General features: G+C 41.2%; 1 protein-coding gene across 5 annotated transcripts in view; it reads right to left on the reverse strand.

The window, feature by feature from the left end:
- RGS6 (regulator of G protein signaling 6) overlaps nt 1–21,755 on the reverse strand; it is a 585,560-nt gene that overhangs the window by 533,200 nt on the left and 30,605 nt on the right. For all 5 annotated transcript variants that reach the window (XM_073800295.1, XM_073800297.1, XM_073800294.1 and 2 more), the window contains exon 2: nt 18,250–18,353. In XM_073800295.1, the coding sequence (XP_073656396.1) occupies nt 18,250–18,333 (84 nt within the window). In that variant the 5' untranslated portion in view covers nt 18,334–18,353. The remainder of the gene's footprint in view (nt 1–18,249; nt 18,354–21,755) is intronic.

Below are 21,755 nucleotides of genomic sequence, written 5' to 3' on the forward strand. Positions count from 1 at the left end.
ATCAAATTCAGGTTTTTTACTCAGATGCTAGCTGGGGAATGATGCTCCCACTGAACTGCAGAGGGAGAAGTTTCAGGAGGGCAAACAAATATTTATGTTCTACCAGTTGAGTCTGCAGTAAGTGAGGAGAATTCAAACAGAGATGCCCTTTTGGTAGCTGGATGCAGGTGTTTGGAATTTGGAGGGGGGATAGCAATTTCAGGATCGACAGATCAGTATATGAGTACAGGAGTTTGCCCCCAGACCACATGCATATGAGAAGGAAGCCAAGGATTCCTGGGGCGGGCGGAGGAAGTTACTCCAGTGACAAACACTGAGAGGGAATGTGCAAGATTGGGGCGAAACCAGGACAGAGTGTTTGTTATACATGCTTAAGTTGGATCTTCTCCAGTATTTAAAATTTGCCTAAGATGAAATTTGTTCAGCAGTAAGCGGCAGTTCTGATTAATGATATATTCCTGTGTCTTCAAGAATGCAAACCTTCTTTGAAGCTGCATTTCCCTATGATTTTTCAGCCTTTTTCTGAGCAGAACACATGCATTATGCCATGTGGTAAGGACCACGTAAATGGGAATCCATTTCTGGTTTTGTTCTGTTTTGTTTGGCCTAAACCACAAGCAACAGATGTGGTAAATGAGGAAGAGAAAGGGATTCAGACATACACTGTATTCAACAGAGCCACAATTTTAAAGTAATGTCCAAAGACAGCTAGGATGTGAAATTTGTCTTTGGAGGCCGGTTGGTGACCACCAATGAGGATGAAGATGAGCCACCACTGACGGTGAGCCTAGACAGTAGCATGGTCCTTGGCTAAGATCAGTTTGAGTGACACGGTCAGGCCAGCCCTGCCTCATAGAGAAACAATGGGAAGTAATGTAAAGGGCACCAGACCCCAGGTCAGAAGGTCTGGCTCTGCCACTAAAAGCTAGTTGACCCTAGACAAGTCTCTTAACCTCTCTGAGCCTCAGTTTCCTGATCCACAAAGTAGAAATAAATAATACCTCAGGACTGTCATGAACATAATGTAAAGGATATGGAAGGAACTATAAAGGGGAAGTTAGTTTTCTTCCTGATTCACTGAGGTATAATTGACAAATTTGTATATATTTAAAGTGTACAACATGATAATTTGACATAACATATAAGTTGTGAAATATTTGCCACAAAAAAGTTAATGAACACACCCATCACCTCACATAGTTACGTGTGTGTGTGTGTGGTGAGAATGCTTAAGATCTACTCTCTTAGCAAATTTCATACACAATACAGTCTGATTAACTACAGTCATCATGCTGTACATTAGATCCTCAGAACTTACTCATCTTATAGCTGAACATTTGTTCCCTTTGACCAACATCTCCCCATTTCCTGCCGGCCATCCCACCACCCAGCCCCTGGCAGTTCTGACTCTACTCCACCATTCTACTCTTTGGTTCTATGAGTTCAACTTCTTTTTTAGATTCCACATATAAGTGAGATCATACAGAATCTGTCTTTCTCTTCCCGGCTTATTTATCTTAGCATAACATCCTCCAGGTTCATGCATATTGTGTCGCAAATGGCAGGATTTCCCTTGTGGTTCATGGCTGAATAATATTCCATTGTACACACATACCATATTTGTTTATCCATTCATCCACTGACAAACACGTAGGTTGTTTCCATATTTGGCTATCGTGAATACAAATCAAAACCACAATGAGAGTAATAACCTAAATGGGAGAAGAATTTGAAAAAGAATGGACACTTGTATGGGTATAACTGAATTACACTGCTGTACACCTGTAACTAACACATCATTATTAATCAACTGTACTCCAATATAAAATAGAAATTTTTTTAAAACCACAATGAGATATCACCTCACACCTGTTAGGATGGCCATCATCAAAAAGACAAGAGACAAGTATTGACAAGGATGTGAAGAAAAGGGAACACTTGCTCATTGCTGGTGAATGTAAGTGGGTACAGCTAATATTAAAAAAACAGTATGGAGGTTCCTCAAAAAATTAAAAAGTAGAACTACCATATGATCCAGCAAGCCCACTTTGGGGTATATATACAAAGAAAACAAAATTAGGATCTCAGAGAGACACCTGCACTCGCATGTCTGTTGCAGCATTCTTCACAACAGCCAAGACACAGAAACAACCTAAGTGTCTGTTGATGGTACTTAATATTATTCCTGAATACTATATCTCAGTGATTGGGACATTTTGCTTATGAGCTTGTGATAGCCCTGCTATCCTAGATTAAAGACCAGAATTAAGCAGCTTCCCAGGTGGTTGGACTGTTCCTTCCAGGTCTTATGAAAAGAGCCTGGTCTGTGAAGAAATGGCTTCACACCTTGAGTGGAACCCCAGGCATGAGCTTACCCACCAGAAGCCCCTCTCCTCGCAGGCAGAGTGGGAATAACAGCAGTGAACTTGCAGAGGTGCTATCAGTGTGAGCAATCACGTGCCAAGCCCTGGCCAGATACCCAGACAAAGTGGGTCCTGGAGGCAGGAGAGCCATTTGGATGCTGCATCTGAAACGTAGGTAGCTAGTGCTTTTCCTACCAGGAGGACATTTCAGAACACACAGCCCAACACTTCCAACGGCTCAATATGGTCTTTTTCATTAAAAAAAACAAACAACCAGACAAACAAAATCTCTTCTGTAAAGCACTGGTACAAACTCTGTGACCCCTCAGTAAAGGGGAACATACCCTTCCAGGGTGGAATGACAGGACCTGTGTGTTATTTATAGCACATGAATGCACCCTGGTCCCCGAGTTATCTCGTATGCCCATCCTGCAGTTAAGTTCTCTCCTTTGCCCATCCTGCAGTTAGACTCTCCGTGGGTTCCTGGAAATGAGCCAACACTATGCAGAATCACTGGGTCTTGGTTCCTATGGAAATATTGTCCCAACAAGGACGTTGGCAGATGCTTCTTCAGTCTCTTCCAAATCCCCTAAACAGAGACTGCAAACGGCTCTGTAAAGGGCCAGTTTGTAAATATTTTAGGTTCTGCCAGTCATATGGTCAGTGTCTTGTCATAAGCACTCAACTCCTCCACGGTGGCACAACAAAGGCCACAGACAACTGGTGAAGCAATGGCGTGGCTTTGTTTCCATAAAACGTGATTTACAAACACTGACATTTGAATTTCACATAATTTTCACACATCATGGAATGTTGCTCCTCTTTTGATTCCTCCCAACCATTTCAAAATGGAAAAACCATCCTTAGCTGGAGTGCCATACAAAAACTGGGCCGGTGATGGATTTGGTCCCAGGACAAGTAGTTTGCCGACCACTGTCCTAAAGTTGTAATGTGTCATCAGCAGCAGTAGCTTGTTTGTTTTCACCTACTGACCACTTCTTCCCAGGAAGGCAGTGAACTTAATGATATTAATAACTTCTTGGAGAAAAAGCTCACTCCAATCCCTTGCTGGCAGTTAGGCTCTACCATATGCTTCCTTGACTAGCTCCCTGGAGGGGCTCATCTACCTTGAATCCTTCTAGCAGCCAGGGTCATGCTCTTCCTGGGCAGTTTTACTGCCAATACTAGCACTTGTGTGCCTTTTGTTGGCCATTACATGTCACAACTCCTCGCCAGCGCATGAAAAAGGGTGGAAAGAGGGGGCTCAGGAAAGGCAACAAGCAGACTGCCATTCCTCTCAGGCTAAGGCGAGTGCCTTTTTTTTTTTTTAACATCTTTATTGGAGTATAATTGCTTTACAATGGTGTGTTAGTTTCTGCTTTATAACAAAGTGAATCAGGTATACATATACATATGTTCCCATATCTCTTCTCTCTTGTGTCTCCCTCCCTCCCACCCTCCCTATCCCACCCCTCTAGGTGGTCACAAAGAACGGAGCTGATCTCCCTGTGCGATGCGGCTGCTTCCCACTAGCTATCTATTTTACATTTGGTAGTGCCTTTTGACAGCACTCTCTCTTATCGCTTAAAAAAAAATGTAAGGTCATGGTCTTCTACTGTACTGGCTGGCCAGCCATGGGGAAAGTGTTTATTAATTATATTGCTCAGTACCATAATTTGTATAGATTCTAAAATATAAAATAACTGGAGACAAACAGTCCTAAAAGGAAGCCACACGATATGGGGCTACAGTAAAGGAGGTTTTCCTTCATTTATTCTGAATGCACCTGCTCGGTCATTTCCCTTCAACGGCAAGGGCTTGCTTGTGTCCTGAGCAGGGCCTAATAAGGGCACCCAGTGAAGAGGAAGGAAGGTCTTTAACTGAAACACCCTCCCATCCTCACTGCCGGTTGCTGAAAGGCTTCTCTTTTCTGCCCTCAGATGGACTTGGCCCAATACAAATGGATATCCCAGACTTAATTTAGGTTGTATCTACCAAACACTGAAAGGAATACCAATCCTTCAGCACACACCCTCCCCAGCTATGAAAAAAAGATAAAATTCCAAAATTATTTTTCCTTCCCTTTCCAAAGATAGACAGTGTGACCGGCAGAATAAATGCCCCTTCCAAAGACGTCCACAACCTAGTCCCTAAAACCTGTGAATATGCTACCTTCCATGGCACAAGGGACTTTGCAAGTGTGATTAAGTTAAGGGTTCTGAGATGAGGAGGTTATTCTGGGGTATCTGGGTGGGCTTCATGTAATCACAGTTTCCTGTGAGAGAGAGGCAGGAGGGTCAGTCAGAGAAAGTGACACAGTGACTGAAGCAGAGGTCAGAGTGATAAGCGGTCCTGAGTTGAGGAATGTGGGCAGCCTCCAGAGAAAGGAAGGAAATGGATTCTCCCCCAGAGCCTCCAGAAGGAATGCAGCCCGGCCAAATCATTTTCAACTTCTGACCTCCAGAACTCTAAGAGAATAAATCTGTTTCGTTTCAAATTGTGGTAATCTGTTACAGCAGCAGTAGAAAACTAATACAGGCATCTGCTAAAAATGTGCCAGATAAAGTATCGTTTCTAACAAGTCAGCCGCTTTGTCTCATGACACCTAACCCTGGAGGATGAAAGGAAAGTTCTAGCCCTCTCTCAGGCAGGGTCCCTAAACTCCAGAACCACTAAACATTTAAATAAAATGAGATATAAGATGGCAGGTTGAAAGGGGCGAGTGGGCAGTTCGAGAACACTGTAGTCATGTATGAAAAGCGTTATCCAAGAGGACTGCAAAGGATGAGATAGAAATGGAATGTGACTTATTTATAGCAAAGCCTGCCTCCCCTCCCCAGTGGGTGACAGAAGGGCTGTTTTAAAGTTTTATTCTTCAAACTTGGCTGCAGGACTTGGCTGCTTCTCAGGACTGTGCTTTTGTATTGAGCTTTAAAATATAAGAAGCAACCCCACGGTTAAACTATAGGCAGGGGTGGTGAGGCAGGAAAAATGCTGTGGGGAGTGAGGAGAGGCTGAGCTGTTATTCTTACTTAGTTAGTTGCTTAAGATAAACAAATAGAGGACACAATAGCAAATGGCTTGGAAAGGTTCCAGGTTGAAAGTGTCTGAATCCCCCAGCATTGAGGCTCCCGAGACAAGGCGAAGCAGCTGGTGTAGAGGTTGAGAGTGAAGCAGACACTGGCCCTGAGTATTAGAAATCCCCTCACTCTCTTTCTCTGCAGTCTGCTGACACAGAACTTTACCCAGGGAAACGTAGTCTATCCATGCAAAAACCAAGATTGACCCTCTAGAAAAAAAAAGTGTGTGTGGGTGTGGGTGTGGGTATCAGGAGTTACAATACAGTTTACGCCTTTTGACCTAGGAATTCTAAATTCTGCTATTAATTAGGAGATACTACAAAATTAAATTATGGGACATAATCCACTTAGGATATCAAGCAACCTTCAAAACTATGATAATGATAATGTATTGTGGCACAGATTAATGCTTAGGATATGATAGGGAAACATCAAATTGTACATACACTATGATTACCCATTAGGTTAATGTATTATATATACACTGCTGATACAAATTAAAAAACTGGGAGGAAACAGACCAAAATGTTACTGTAGTCATATCTGCATGGTAGGAATATGTGAGATTTTTTTTTTCTATAGTTCATGCTTCGATTCTTTCAAAATGCAATTATAACTTTTAAAATGGAAAACAAATTGTTTCTTAAGAGGAAAGGGAGAAAGAAAATCAGTTGGTGGAAACCAATATCTTGCCATGTGAGTTTCAGAACTAAAAATATTTTATGATTTCATGCTTCAGGGTCTCCATACAAAGAATGAGGCTATTATTACATCAGGCACAGCTCCTAGATTTAGTATTACAAAATATACTATCTCCTAAATACATCTTATGTTCGATTTATTTATGTATGTATGTATATATGTATGTATGGCTGTGTTGGGTCTTCGTTGCTGCGCACAGACTTTCTCTAGTTGCGGTGAGAGGGGGCTACTCTTCATTGCGGTGCGCGGGCTTCTCATTGCGGTGGCTTCTCTAGTTGCGGAGCATGGGCTCTAAGCACACAGTCTTCAGTAGCTGTGGCAGGCAGGCTCAGTAGTTGTGGCTTGCCAGCTCTAGAGTGCAGGCTCATTAGTTGTGGCGCACAGACTTAGTTGCTCTGTGGCATGTGGGATCTTCCAGGACCAGGGCTTGAACCCATGTCCCCTGCATTGGCAGGTGGATTCTTAACCACTGTGCCTCCAGGGAAGTCCTATCATCTTATGTTTTCTTAACATCTCATATTTTTCTCAGATAGCACCCATCACCTAGAATCATTTCTTGACTCTCTTTCTACCAGACTGAATCCTATCCTTTCTTAAAGATGCAATTCACGTCATTTCTCTTCAAATTTCTTTTCCTCTGGATGCCTACCCTGTGCACACCAACTCTCCTGTAATTAATTATAAACAGCCTTGAAATTTCCTTTTTTTTTCTTTTTTTATGTAATTCAACTTATTTTTAAAAACCACATGCTTTAAAATAAAGCAAGCCCAGATTCAAATACCCATACCAGTTGTTTAACCCTTCTGAAACTCAGTTTCCTTATCTGAATTATAGGGTGACCACCACCTACCTAACAAGCTATTCTAATGATTAAATGATTCAGTGTATGTTCAGCACCCAGGACAGCGTCTGGTATACACTGGGTAGCTAATAAATGCTTATTTTCTTCCTTAGTCTTGCACCACCCCTGGTCTCCCCAACTGGGGAGATTGTCTAGGACAATCTAAAATTGTCTAGGACAGGGACCATGTGGTACCCTACTTTTTATTCCCCCACACAAAAGTGGGGGGGGGGAATAAATTACAGTGCCTTACCAGAAGCAGATGTTCAATAAATATACCACTTGTTGGGGCTTTCCTGGTGGTGCGGTGGTTAAGAATCCGTCTGCCAGCACAGGGGACACAGGTTCAAGCCCTGGTCCGGGAAGATCCTACATGCCACGGAGCAACTAAGCCCGTGTGCCACAACTACTGAGCCTGTGCTCTAGAGCCCATGAGCCACAACTACTGAAGCCTGTGCACCTAGAGCCGGTGTTCCACAACAAGAGAAGTCACCACAATGAGAGGCCCGCGCACCACAACGAAGAGTAGCCCCCACTCGCCGCAACCAGAGAAAAGCCGGCACACAGCAACGAAGACACAACGCAGCCAAAAACAATAAATAAATAAAATAATAAAATAAATAAATTTATTAAAATATATACTACTTGTTGATTTGTTTTTTGCAAGGAGCGCTAAGCTTCAGGCAGAGAAAAATTAGAAACTATTACAGGTTGAATTGTGTCCCCCCAAAAGACATGTTGAGGTCCTAACCCCTGATACCTGTGTATGTGACCTTATTTGGAAATGGGACCTTTGCAGATGTAATTAGTTAAGTGAATATCAGATCTGAATTGGACTGGATTAGGGTGGGTCCTAAATCCAATGACCTTATAAGAAGGCCATGTGAAGACACAGAAGCAGAAGGCCATGTGAAGGTGGAAGTAAAATGGGATTTATGCAGCCATAATCCAAGGAACACCAAGGAATACTGGCAGCCACAAGAAGGTAGGAAGAGGCAAGGAAGGATTCTTCCTTAGAGCATTCAGAGGGAGCACAGCCCTGCTGACACCTTGATTTCATACGTCTAGCCTCCTGAACTGTGATAGAATAAATTTCTATTATTTTAAGCCGCACAGTTTGTGGCAATTTGTAATCGCAGCCCTAGGAAACAAATACAAAAATGTTCAGAAGTGTCATACTGACAGGTATAAACTACGTCCTGTTTTCTAGACCAAAAAGCTCTTTAGAGCCAGGTAAGATTTCCTTTAGATAAAGCTTCTTTTCAGGCCCATTTCCTATTAGAGTTATTTGCCTGACATAGTCCCCCTTTCTAGAGTTCTGTAGAACTAGGTTGGGGTGAATAAATGTCATTTGGGTACTGTGGTGATATTACACTTTAGAGTCATCTTCCTCCTCCTACTTACTCCAGTGACTGGTGCCACCAGTCACCCAACTACCCAGGCCCAAATCCTAGTCATCAGCCCCGAATTCTTCTCTCTCACCCTCCAAGTCAATTCTACTTTCTAAATATACTGAAAGTCTCTCATGTTCTTCATCTCTACCACTGCCACCCTAAACCAATAAACCACTCAGGAAATGTCTTTTCTAAAACATTTTAAGAGCAAACTGAGGCTATCAGGGACAGATCTATCTTCCTTCAAAGCCAATGTTCTAAGGTTCTACTTCTGGCACTGGCTAAGTAAATGTTTCAGGAAAACCCTCCTGCTGAGAGTAACCAGAGAGACTGAAAAATGTTTTGTTAAATTTGTCTGAAGGCATTGGAACGCTACAAAGGCAGTAAGAACTTTAGACCAAGATCTGAAAAAGAAGAGAGCTAAGAAGATGAGCCTGGCAACTGGAGTTTCTTTTTCCTCTCAGGACACTGCCAATTTCTTAAGCAAAAGGCATGACAGAGAAGATGATCTGTGCTTTCAGAAGTCTCATGGAGCTCAAGGGACAACAACTGAAGGTCAGAGTCACCAAGGATGAGGAAACTGAGCAAACATCCAGGGGTTTTGTTGGAACCAGAAGAGCTTGCACCCAAGAGTAAAGGTGATCTAGAAATATACTAGCCCTAACAAGAACTAAAATCCTGCTACATATACTCTCTGTATCTGATTAGATTAAGGTAGTCTGCCCCTTGCCTAACTGATAGAAAAAAGAAACAGAACTAAGTACCCTCTGGAGTAAGATAACATTCCCCCAGAGCCTTAAAAATTATCTCTCAATGTTAGTTGTATAAACAATGTGCAGAACTTAAGAAAAAAATAACTAGAAGAAAAATTGAAGACAATATAAACAATCAAGCAAGTGATATCGATTTTGAAGTATCAGGTACTAACTTAATAACTATGATTAATATGTTTAAGGAATTAAATGACAAAATAGAGAATTTTAGCAGGAAACTAGAAACTATAAAAAGGAATTCAATGGAAATTTTAGAACTTAAATAGTAATAACTAATGTTATAAATTCAATTGGATGGATTTAACCACAGATTAGATACAGTTAAGGAAAAAATTTGTAAACTGGAGGTTAGGTCAGTAGAAAACATCCATATTGAAACACTGAGGAATAAAAAACACAGAAAAGAGCACAAAGAACATGAAACACAGAGAAAAAGTCATACTATATGAACTAAATCCCAAGAAGAGTAAAAAGAGAAAACTAGACATAAACAATACTTGAGAAGATGATGGCTGAGAATTTTCCAAACACCAATCAAATAAAAAGAACTGCTATTAACTTTAAGAAGAATAAGTAAAAAGAAAATAACAGCTCATAGTAAAATTGCTAAAACCAAAGTGAAAGAAATCCTAAAAGCAGTCAAAGATTAAAAAAAGAGATGACATTCAACAAAGTAACAAAACTGACAGATAACTTCACAACAAAAACCATAGAAGCCAAGAGACAAAGAAAGTTATCATTAAAGTGTGGAAAGAAAATAACTGACAATCTAGAATTCCATATGTAGGAAAAGCACCCTCCAAAAAATGAAGATGAAACAAAGACATTTTTAGAAAAAGAGAAACTGAGAGAATTTATGTCCAGCAGACCTGCACTACAGAAGACACTGAAGGTAGTTCTTCAGACAAAAGAAAAATGACTCCAGATGTAAACACAGAGGTGCAGAAAATAATTAAGAATAATGGAAACAATAGTTTTTAATACATCTACATAACCATTATATTTAGCAAGTAAAAGAAAAAGGATAAAGTCTTATAGGGTTTTAAAAATAAAGAACAGTCAATCTGACCATATCCCCGGATGTCAGTAACCATCACCCTTTCAAAGCAATTATTAGGTCTACCAGAACAGAAGTTCAGTAACCTAACTGTGGGATCATCCCAAATATGAATAATTAATTAATTAATTCCCTTTCAAGAGACATTTGATTTATTTCCATCTTTGGATATTATTCACCAAAGAGTATGGATATTCTTTTGGAATGGGTGTATGTCTATATCTGTATTTATATCTTTGTATATTTCTTCCATTCCCTCATTGCCTTTTTTCAATTTTGATTTGTATTTGCAAACTAACAGATTTTTTAAAAATAACCCTCCTACCCCCCCCAATGATTTAACACATTTATTTTCCTTTCACAGACATTTATTAACTTTTAGTTTTTCTTGTTCAAAAAAAAAATCCTGAGAATGGGGAATCCCCTCAGTGGCCACTCAGGTTCTCCATAGTACAAGGATACAGGAGTATCAATAGCTAGAGTAATAAACTGTCTGCCAAAGTGTAAAATCTTAGACTCTTTGAAATGAAATGAGGGGAAAAAATTGAAAAAATGAAATGAAGCCTTAAATACACCAAAGGCTTTCAAACTAGAAAGTTATATTCAGGCAAACACATCATATTAAACCACACTGAGCTATTCTCCACACTAAAAATACCATCCCTTTCATCTGTGGACACTGATAGCACTGGTCTGGAACTTGCCTGCACTCCTGTCTCCTGCCAACCAAGATAATGGGATGGGAAGCATTTCCCCTCACAAGTTTAATCCTAGGGGAAATGGAAAACAGAACAGTTTTTTCCTAAGGCAATTAAGAACCTTCAAAATATTTAACGAAAGGAATCTTAAAAAGCAGACTGAACGATTAAATTAGTTACCCAGAACACTCTCTGTAGTTTGTCCTTGGGAATTTTATTTAATGTTAAAAAAAAAAAGACAAGAAAATGAAAGACAGCCAAGACCAGAAAGTATTTGTTTTAAACATACTGACATCCCGGTGTTTTAAAATTTTACTTGGGTTAACTTTTTAAAGAAAATTAAAAAGAAAGCAAAGGAGGCTATGAAAGAATAAGCATAATAAAATGTGGATTTCTTTATTACGGATCATTAAAGCCCTGGGATGTCAGAATTGAAAGTGCTTTTGAGATCACTCAGCCTAGTTAACACTTCATTTCACAAATGACAAAACTGGACTTCATAAAACATAGAAACAACTTGTGCAGGGCCAAAAGTGAACTAGCGGGGCAGTGACAATAAGTAGCCAGATATCCTGGTCCAGTTACAGCCTCTTTCCATGACCCTCTTGATTTATCTACATACAAGAAGAGGGGAAGGCAATCCAGTTCCATTGTTATTTGGTTCAAAATTTTGTTGCCCCAGAGACCTTCAGGCAACTCCTAGGTATAACCTAGTTAGAGGAACCCTCTCATTCCCTCTCGTTACCATCAGATCTTCCCTGCATCGTATCAGTCACCAAATCCTGTAGATTCTACCTCCTAAACAGCTCTCAAGCACTTCTCTTCATCTACATTATCACTGCCACTGAGTTGGACATCATTTTTTCCTCCCGTGAATTCCTGTAAAGTCACCAAACTATTCTTCTGCTTACTAATCCTACCATTTCTCTTACAGCCTCCCTCCGCAATCCCATCCTGAACACTGAACGACTTCCCTGATTTAAATCCTTTTGTGGAGAATTTCATTGCGAAGAGAAACGGGATCTCAGTGGATTCTCTTTGCTTCGGGGATTAGACCTGTATGAGTCAGAGGCTTATCGGCAAACAGATGGCAAATAAAATATAGGACAATTCAAGGAAGGTTTATTTCAGAAAGGATCAAGTATAAAGAAGTAGCAGGGCATAGGGGAACCATGAGGGAACATTCAGGAACCTCTGACTTGTGGAAGTAGAACCCTATGGTAAATGGCTTCTGAAGTGGCCCATGATGATCTCCGCCTCTGGGTATTTGTGCCCTTGTATAAACCCCTCACCTTGACTGAGGGCTAGACCTGGAGACTTGCCCCTAATGATAGGGATGGAGTGTTACAGCCAAGATTAGGTTATAAAATAGTATGACTCCCATTGCCAACCCCCCCACCCTCCACCTCTTCCTTGCTTACTCTGATAAAACAGGCTTCTATGTTGTGACCTACCCTATAGAGAGACACATATGGAAAGGAACTGAGAGTAACAGACAACAGACAGTGAGGAACCGAGGCGATCATTCAATAACCCTCAAGGAATTGAATCCCACCAAGAACCACATGAGTGAGCCTGGATGTGGGCCTTTCCCCAGTTGAACTTTCAGATGAACCTGCAATTCCAGCCAACATCTTGACTGTAGCTTGTGAGAGATCCTGAGCCAGAGGACCCAACTAATCTGCACTTGGATTACGGACCCACAGAAACTGTGGCAATAAATGTCGTGTTTAAGCCATTGAGTTGGGGGGTGATGTGTTATACTGCAATAGATTACTAATACAAACTGGAACCACCACCCCAAGGCCCAAAAGGATGAGTCGAAGAAAAGGGTATCTGGACCCAGAGGAGGAGAGCAGTCTGCCTAGAGAGGAGCAATGACCTTCAGTCAAGGGACACAGCCAGTGTGAGACCTTGCCAAGAGGGGGCCAGGGGAAGAAATACCCTGACCTTGCTCTTCTTCCCAGCCCCCCACCTCTCCTCAGGCTCCCATGGACCAAATTCAGTTGAAAGCCAGAGGTCACAGGAGCCCTGTAGATGCAGTCCACATGGTACAGTGCGCAGCATATAGAGCAGGGGAGTGTGGGCGCAGAGACAGAAAGAGAAGATACCTGCACAGCATCCAAACTCCTTGCCTGATGTATAAGATCTTTCATAATCTGGCCCTAATCTACCTAACCAGCTTTATTTCTCAACCTTCATCACAGAAACCGAGCTCCAGGAAAACAGCCACTGGAAGTTTCCAGAACTCAGTATACATTACAACTCTGTCCCTTTGCATGTGCTAGTCCTTCTGCCTCCACAGTTTTTCTCCCATTCTCTGCAAGGTTAATTCTTATTTGTCTTTCAAGAATTAAGGCAGGCCAAACCCTCTGGATGTCTTCTATGACATCATCATCCTCTCTCCTGATATGGACCTCCCAACCCTTCTATCTCCTCCCAGACCCCTCAATGTACCTCTATGTGCATTGCAATTGCCTAGTTATCCCATCTCTGCCCCACTGGCCAATGGGTTCTTTCAGGGAATAGTATCCATCTTGCCTTCCTAGCATCTAACACTGTCTGGCACACAAATGACACTAGATACATATTTGCTAATTAAAGAGTTTCTAATCCTCATCACGCCTTGGTCATCAGGGTCTGCAGGTTCCCTGACTCGCAACTGCACTGGCCTCTACAACTGCCGTCAATGCATTCCAAAACAATGTCCTGCTGCTAGCTTTCTCAAAATCACTGCAGAGAAGTTCTGTGCACATTATTTAGTCCAATCCCCATCACTTTACATAAGAGGAAATGAAGCCAAAACAGTATTTTATTTATTGAGTTTATTAAGTTTACCCTGTGAGTAAACAGGGTTAATTGTATCATGCTTCTTTCTATTTTATGTAGACACTAAATACATACATATTTTTTGTAAGAAGTGTTCCTTAGTTGGGAAGGAGGAAGGCAAAATAAGAAACAGAGCCAGGAAGATGAAGTTCCCCATCGAGAGAACCAAAGCAGTAAGCGATCCAGGGCTCTTGGCTCCTTGTTTGGCATCTTCCATCACATCGTACCACCTCCTGACCCTAGCCCGGGTCACGGTAAGCTACAATTTTCTCTGTCCACCTACCATTTAATTTCCCAGAGTTCTACCAAATAACATTGCCAGTCCAGGTGGAAATTTGTCAGGAGACATTACCAACACCTCTCAGAGAACCAGATAAAATCAGAAAGCAACCTACTCTTACTCAAAAGAATTCCTAGCTATAAAAGAAAGTAAACATTTCAGAACATCTTCACCCAGGAAACAAGAGCACTAGCAAGAAGAATGAAACTTGAGCATTACAAATGTTCAAAGGTAACCCAAGTCACACCTCTGAGAATAACCTCGAAAACCAAAGATCTGCCACGTGGTATTTTCATTTATTTAATTTAACCAATGGCTTTCAGCCCCAACAATGTAGTAGTAATGTTAGTTTGTGATTGATAACATAACAGGAGAGAGGACACCAATTGGGCTGTCGAGTTACCTGGACGCAATCAGCGGTTCACTGGGAAATTGCCAAGTAACTTTCAGCAAGTTATGCATCTTCCCCGTACTTTAATTTTCCCATCTATAAGATGAGGGTATTGACTAGAAAATCTCTAAGATGAAGCTACTAAAATTCCTCAATTCTAACTCTTTAAGAGCCTGGTTTTTCTACATCTTGAAAGATCTGCAAATAATTACAAAATCAAAAACCCAATTCAAGACACCAACTTCCCCATGACTTTACACTGCATACTCCACCTGGATATTTTAAAAGACACTAAATAAATGTGTTTCAAACTTAGCTGGGCATCAGATTCTCTTGAGAACACTTAAAACTCAGATTCCTAGGACCCAGCTCAGACATATTAAACACAAACAACTTGGGGGTTCTTTGAGGACCAGCATCTTTATAAAGTACCCCTAAATGATCTGATGTATAGCCAGGTTCAAATATCATCATTACATTGGGCAATTCAATGACCCCAGGATCTTTTGGATCCAGGATTAAAAAAAAAAAAAAGAAAAAGAAAAAAAGGTTAACAGGTCTAGATGACAATGAATAATTAAGGCTTTCTTTTAAGTAGACTTTTAATGTGACCAATACATTTTTCATGCACACCTCCAATCCAAAATGTGAATAGGAAGGATAAAAAAAACTAAATTAGAAAGTCTGCTCAAGTCAATAAATAAATCATGCCTTGGGAAAGGATAACTTCTCATAGTTAATGACATAGAACACATGAAAAGAAAATAAAGAGTATTCTGAAAAGTATAGGCTTAAGAAACCCACCCATCATTACTCATATGTCAGAAGGTTACCATCCTAAATGGCATTTAAAAGTCACAACAACATTATGGACACTTATTAGTCGGAGGTTTACTCAAAAGTTTCATTTCTCTAGATTTAGCTTTTTAAATGTCAGCATCTGAATCAACACAACATAGTCCAAGCAAAAATTTCACACTGAAAACATCTGACAAGAGAAAGAAATAACAAGCAAGAGAAAGAAAATTAAAATGAAAGCACTATTTCCACATTTTTAATGTAAATTTTTGCTGTAGAACTCTGAGAAAAGGTTTGATTTTATAGCTATGACCTTGAATAAATCATTATACAAGAGGACTTCCATAGAAAACATTTTGGATCAACCTTGGTTTCAAGATTCAATCTTTACCTATACCTTGAGGATAGTGTCCTGCAGTAGGTAAGTCTCGGTCATAGGCAGTGGTCAGTCTACAGCAGAAAACTAGGTGAATATCCCATGTTTCAAACACAACCAGGGCCTAAGTTAGTCAAACTAACTAGGTTTAAATGATTCCAGGTCCTGGACCCATACGGGGCAATAAGTGTGCCTGCTTTCTTTCTAATAGATGGCACAGATCCAATGTCCCTTTTATACCAATTAACTAACATAGCAAATAACATGAACACATACATACCCCCCACAGATTTATCATGAGGAAGCAAGACAGATTTCCAATATAGAAACCAAATAACTAATAGTCATTTCTCTAAACAATTACAGCATTTTACAACTTTGTAGCTAAATTAAAATCTAAAAATGAAGAGCCCCCTGATACCACCTAAAAAGTAAAAATCAAGTTCCCACAAACCTGTAGGAAGTTTTGCCTTTCAACATAATACCAAACATTCTTGTGGGAAGATGTTTGTATTACATGACCTTTACATTTCTTATTAACCTTTAATAATCCATTAATTTGCAATCTCCTGAATAAAATAAAAATATCTGCCTTGTTTTCCTGTGTCATAAAAAGCAACTCACTGTATAAATGCACTTTAATCACCTTATTAACAGCACCAACATTTATATATTTTATAATTTATTTCCTCTCCAAGTGTTACTATCGCTACAAGACCGAAAGATAAAAAAAAAAAAGAAGCATTAATCATGGACCACTTCTATACCAAGCAGGATGTAAGATGCTTTAATTACTTTATTCAAATGAATCTTCACAGTAACTCCTGGAGGTACTATCCTTTCTCCCACCTTTTCCCCCTTTTCTGGATGAAGAAACAGAGACTCACAGAAGTTAAATAACCAACTCCAGGTCACACCACTAGGAAGTGGCGGAGTTGCAATTTTAACCCAGATCTGACCCCAAACCCCATGTTCCTATGTGCTTGGCAGAGGGTCTCCTAGTTTGAGGTGGGTTAAGAAGGTAACGAATAAACGTGTCTATATTATTCTATATGCCTCACAACTTGGTTAGCCCCACTAATCTTTTTTTTCTTTACTACAACTTAATAAACATCTCTCTTAGGGATGGGTTATCTAAGCATTCTTTTTCAAAGCAAAGGATTAAGGAATTTGGTACTAAAAGCAAGATTAGTTTGAGAGCTCTGTTTTTACAAGGAAAAAAGAAAAATTCACCATATTGTTCATCCAGGAATATCTAGTTCAACATTGCACATATGATTAACATAGACAGAACACAGACTCTTGCAGAATACACAGAACTCAGCAGACAACTCAAATATTTAGCGAAATGAATGAGATGAACTCATTTTCCTTATTAATATATGATACAGTTAGGCTACATTTTTACAAACATGCAGACATCAAAAAGGTGTATGAGAAGCAGCAACTGTTGCCTCAAATTCAGCAATGCACAAATAAAACTTATGTACTATATTTCCTTCCTTTAAAACATATGCTTCCCAATATTCCTATTTGAATTAATAGCACCAATGCCTTTCTATCACCCAAGGTCAAAAACCCAGTTATCTCTGACTCTTTATTCACCTTCTAATTTCATATTCATTCCGTTTCCAAGTCATTGCTAATTCAGACTCTTTAATCTCTCTGCTCAGTCCTGCTCCTTCCTGAGGGGCATTTTCCCTGCTAGATTAGGGTCCTCCTTACCTTTCTCACAGATACGGAAGCGCCCCACCAAAGCCTCCAACCCACCCTCGATAACAGTCCACTTGGCACACTGGCGCAAGGCTCATAATCCCAAAGAAATGTTGATCTTACAACTCCTGGCACTGAAGTTTTTGATGATTAAATTGCCTATGATTCAACATTCTAAAATCTGGCTCCATCCCAGACTCTCTTCCCCAAATCTCTCCTCCATTTACTCCATTTACTTGTAATTCATCCTCTGCCCAAGCTAACTGGTTCTGGTTGCCCTTCACTTCCTCTAGCTCTTTGCCTTTGCTGAATGCATCTCACTGCCTTGAATGTTGCTCTTCACTTCTATTTTCCACAGAAGGGAATCCTACAGATCCTTTAAAACTGAGTTCAAAGGCCTCTCCTCCACAGCCCATCCCAGATCTCAGAGGCTGGAAGTAATCGCCCCCTCCCCTGAGATTATGTAACACTCTACTTGCACTTCTCTTTTGGAAATTAACACTTGGACGCTGTAACAGTTATCTGTGTACATCTTATGTCTCCTACCAGCTGCAAACTGTCTAATACATACACACCTCTGTGTCCCTCCCACAGTATCTAGACCAGATCTTATCTGTACTACGGGTTTGAACACATTCAATTAATTAATGTTACACTAAGGCCTTTACACAAAATGACAACACGTGTCTATCTGCATTGTTCAGGCAATCTTTGGTTTAAAGAAAACTAAGCCATAGAGTGTTTTTCAAGTGTTCAATAACGAGGATGACAAGACCTAACTTCCTTGAATTTTAAAATTCGGGAATCAGAGGATATGAGAAGAAAATTATTCATTCAACAGTCAAGGCCGTTTAGGCAGAAAACATTTGTGGAGCCATCAACCATCAGTCAACCCTACACAGAACACAGACACGTACACGGCAGCACCCCCAGCGTTTAACCAGATGCCTTACTTTGCGGTAGACTATCATATTTGGAGAACTCTCCTCTGGGTCTGCAATCCCCACTGTTCTTTGATCCCCGGATCCCTGAGCCATCCTGGGTGTCTTCACTCACACTGTGAAAATAAATAAATAGACCATTAAGACAGGAAAGAATTACATAAAGAAATGCCATGCAAAGAACTAAGTATCTTTTGTCAGGTGGCATGGAAACAAAACGTGATGTAATTTCTTTTTTTCCTCATTACTTTAAGCAGTATTTTTTTAGGTTGGGGATAACTGTAGTCTCATTATCCACATACATTCTTCTAATTTCAAAGCAACGTGTGTTTTATTTTCAGCCCAGAATCATTCACTCTAGGGGAGATCATACCCCAATCTTAAATAATCTCCTGGAGATAGACGAAGCCACTCATTTTCATGTTGATTTTGTCTTATCAAAGCTCATTTTATGATTAATTCTATGCATTAAAATATGAATATTTTATCAAGGAATTGCAAATCAAAACCACAAGGAGATACCACTTTATACCCACTAGGATGGTTATAATAATTTTTTTAACTCAAATAAGCATTGACAAGGATGTAGGGAAATCAGAACCCTTGTACATTGTTGGTAGGAATATAAAATGGTTCAGTCACCATGGAAAACAGTTTGCTGGCTCCTCAAAAAGTTAGAATTTACCACAGAATAGAATTTACCATATAACCTTGAAATTCTACTCTTAATAACTAAAAACAGGTATTCAAACCAATATTTGAACACTAATGTCTGTCAGAGCAGCACTATTCACCGAAAAATGGAAATAACTCAATGTCCATCAACTGATGAATGGCTAAAAAAAATATGGTCTCTCTCTACCATGGAATGTAATTCAGCCATCCAAAGTAATAAAGTACTGGGGGGGAGCTTCAAGATGGCGGAAGAGTAAGATGTGGAGATCACCTTCCTCCCACAAATACACCAGAAACACATCTACATGTGGAACAACTCCTACAGAACACCTACTGAATGCTGGCAGAAGACCTCAGACCTCCCAAAAGGCAAGAAACTCCCCACGTACCTGGGTAGGGCAAAAGAAAAAAGGAAAAACAGAGACAAGAATACAGACGGGACCTGCTCCAGTGGGCGGGAGCTGTGAAGGAGGAAAGATTTCCACACACTAGGAAGCCCCCTCGCGGGCGGAGACTGCGGGTGGCGGAGGGGGGCAGTTTCGGAGCCGCGGAGGAGAGCACAGCAACGGGTGAGGAGGGCAAAGCGCAGAGATTCCCGTACAGAGGATCGGTGCCGACCGGCACTCACCAGCTCGAGAGGCTTGTCTGCTCACCCACCAGGGCGGGCGGGGCTGGGAGGTGAGGCTCCGGCTTCGGTCGGATCCCAGGGAGAGGACTGGGGTTGGCAGCGTGAACACAGCCTGAAAGGGCTAGTGCGCCCCAGCTAGACAGGAGGGAGTCGGGGAAAAAGTCTGGAGCCGCCGAAGAGGCAAGAGACATTTTCTTCCCTCTTTGTTTCCTGGTGCGCGAGGAGAGGGAATTAAGAGCGCCGCTTAAAGGAGCTCCAGAGACGGGCGCGAGCCAAGGCTAAAAGCGCAGACCCCAGAGCCGGGCTTGAGACGATAAGGCCGCTGCTGCCGCCACCAAGAAACCTGTGTGCGAGCACAGGTCACTCTCCACACCTCCCTTCCGGGGAGCCTGTGCAGCCCACCACTGCCAGGGTCCCGGGATCCAGGGACAACTTCCCCGGGAGAACGCACGGCACGCCACAGGCTGCTGCAACGTCACGCCGGCCTCTGCCGCCACAGGCTCGCCCCGCCCTCCGTGCCCCTCCCTCCCCCGCGGCCTGAGTGAGCCAGAGCCCCCGAGTCAGCGGCTCGGCTCCTTTAACCCCGTCCTGCCTGAGCGGAAAAACAGACGCCCTCCAGCGACCTACATGCAGAGGCGGGGCCAAATCCAAAGCTGAGCCCCCGGGAGCTGTGAGAACAAAGAAGACAAAGGGAAACCTCTCCCAGCAGCCTCAGGAGCAGGGGATTAAATCTCCACAATCAACTTGATGTACCCTGAACCTGTGGGATACCTGAATAGACAACAAATCATCCCAAACTGAGGCGGTGGACTATTGGGAGCAACGATATAGATATATATTTCTCCCTTTTTCTCTTTTTGTGAATGTGTATGTGTATGCTTTTGTATGTAATTTTGTCTGTATACCTTTGCTTTCACCATTTGTCCTACGGTTCTGTCTGTCCATTTTATTTATTTATTTTTTTTAAGTATAGTTTTTAGCACTTGTTATCATTGGTGGATTTGTTTTTTGGTTTGCTTCCTCTGTTCTTTATTTTTATTACTTTTTAAAAAAAATTTTAATAATTATTCTTTATCTTAGTAACTTTATTTTATTCTATTTTACCTTCTTTCTTTCTTTCCTTTTTTTCTCCCTTTTATTCTGAGCTGTGTGGCTGACAGGATCTTGGTGCTCCAGCCGGTTGTCAGGACTGTGCCTCTGAGGTGGGAGAGCCGAGTTCAGGACACTGGTCCACAAGAGACATCCCAGCTCCACATAATATCAAACGGTGAACATCTCCCAGAGATCTCCATCTCACCACCAAGACCCAGCTCAACTCAACGACCAGCAACCTACAGTGCTGGACACCCTATGCCAAACAACTAGCAAGACAGGAACACAACACCATCCATTAGCACAGAGGCTGCCTAAACCCATAATAAGCCTACAGACACCCCAAAACACACCACCAGACGTGCACCTGCCCACCAGAAAGACAAGATCCAGCCTTATCCACCAGAACACAGGCACTCCTCCACCAGAAAGCCTACACAACCCACTGAACCAACCTTAGCCACTGGGTACAGACAGCAAAAACAATGGGAACTACGAACCTGCAGCCTGTGAAAAGGAGACCCCAAACACAGTAAGTTAAGCAAAATAAGAATACAAAGAAACACACAGCAGATGAAGGAGCAAGGCAAAAACCCACCAGATCTAACAAATGAAGAGGAAATAGGCAGACTACCTGAAAAAGAATTCAAAATAATGATAGTAAAGATGTCCAAACTCTTTGAAATAGAATGGAGAAAATACAAAAAACGTTTAACAATGACCTAGAAGAACTAAGGAGCAAACAATGATGCACAACACAATAAATGAAACTAAAAATTCTCTAGAAGGGATCAATAGCAGAATAACTGAGGCATAAGAATGGATAAGTGACCTGGAAGATAAAATAGTGGAAATAATTACTGCAGAGCAGAATAAAGAAAAAAGAACAAAAAGAATTGAGGACAGTCTCAGAGACCTCTGGGACAATATTAACACGCACCAACATTCGAATTCTAGGGGTCCCAGAAGAAGAAGAGAAAAAGAAAGGGACTGACAAAACATTTGAAGAGATTATAGTTAAAAACTGCCCTAATATGGGAAAGGAAATAGTTATTCAAGTCCAGGAAGCACAGAGAGTCCAATACAGGATAAATCCAAGGAGAAACACGCCAAGACACATATT

Source organism: Tursiops truncatus, chromosome 2 (assembly GCF_011762595.2).
Source record: "Tursiops truncatus isolate mTurTru1 chromosome 2, mTurTru1.mat.Y, whole genome shotgun sequence".
Lineage (NCBI taxonomy): Eukaryota > Metazoa > Chordata > Mammalia > Artiodactyla > Delphinidae > Tursiops > Tursiops truncatus.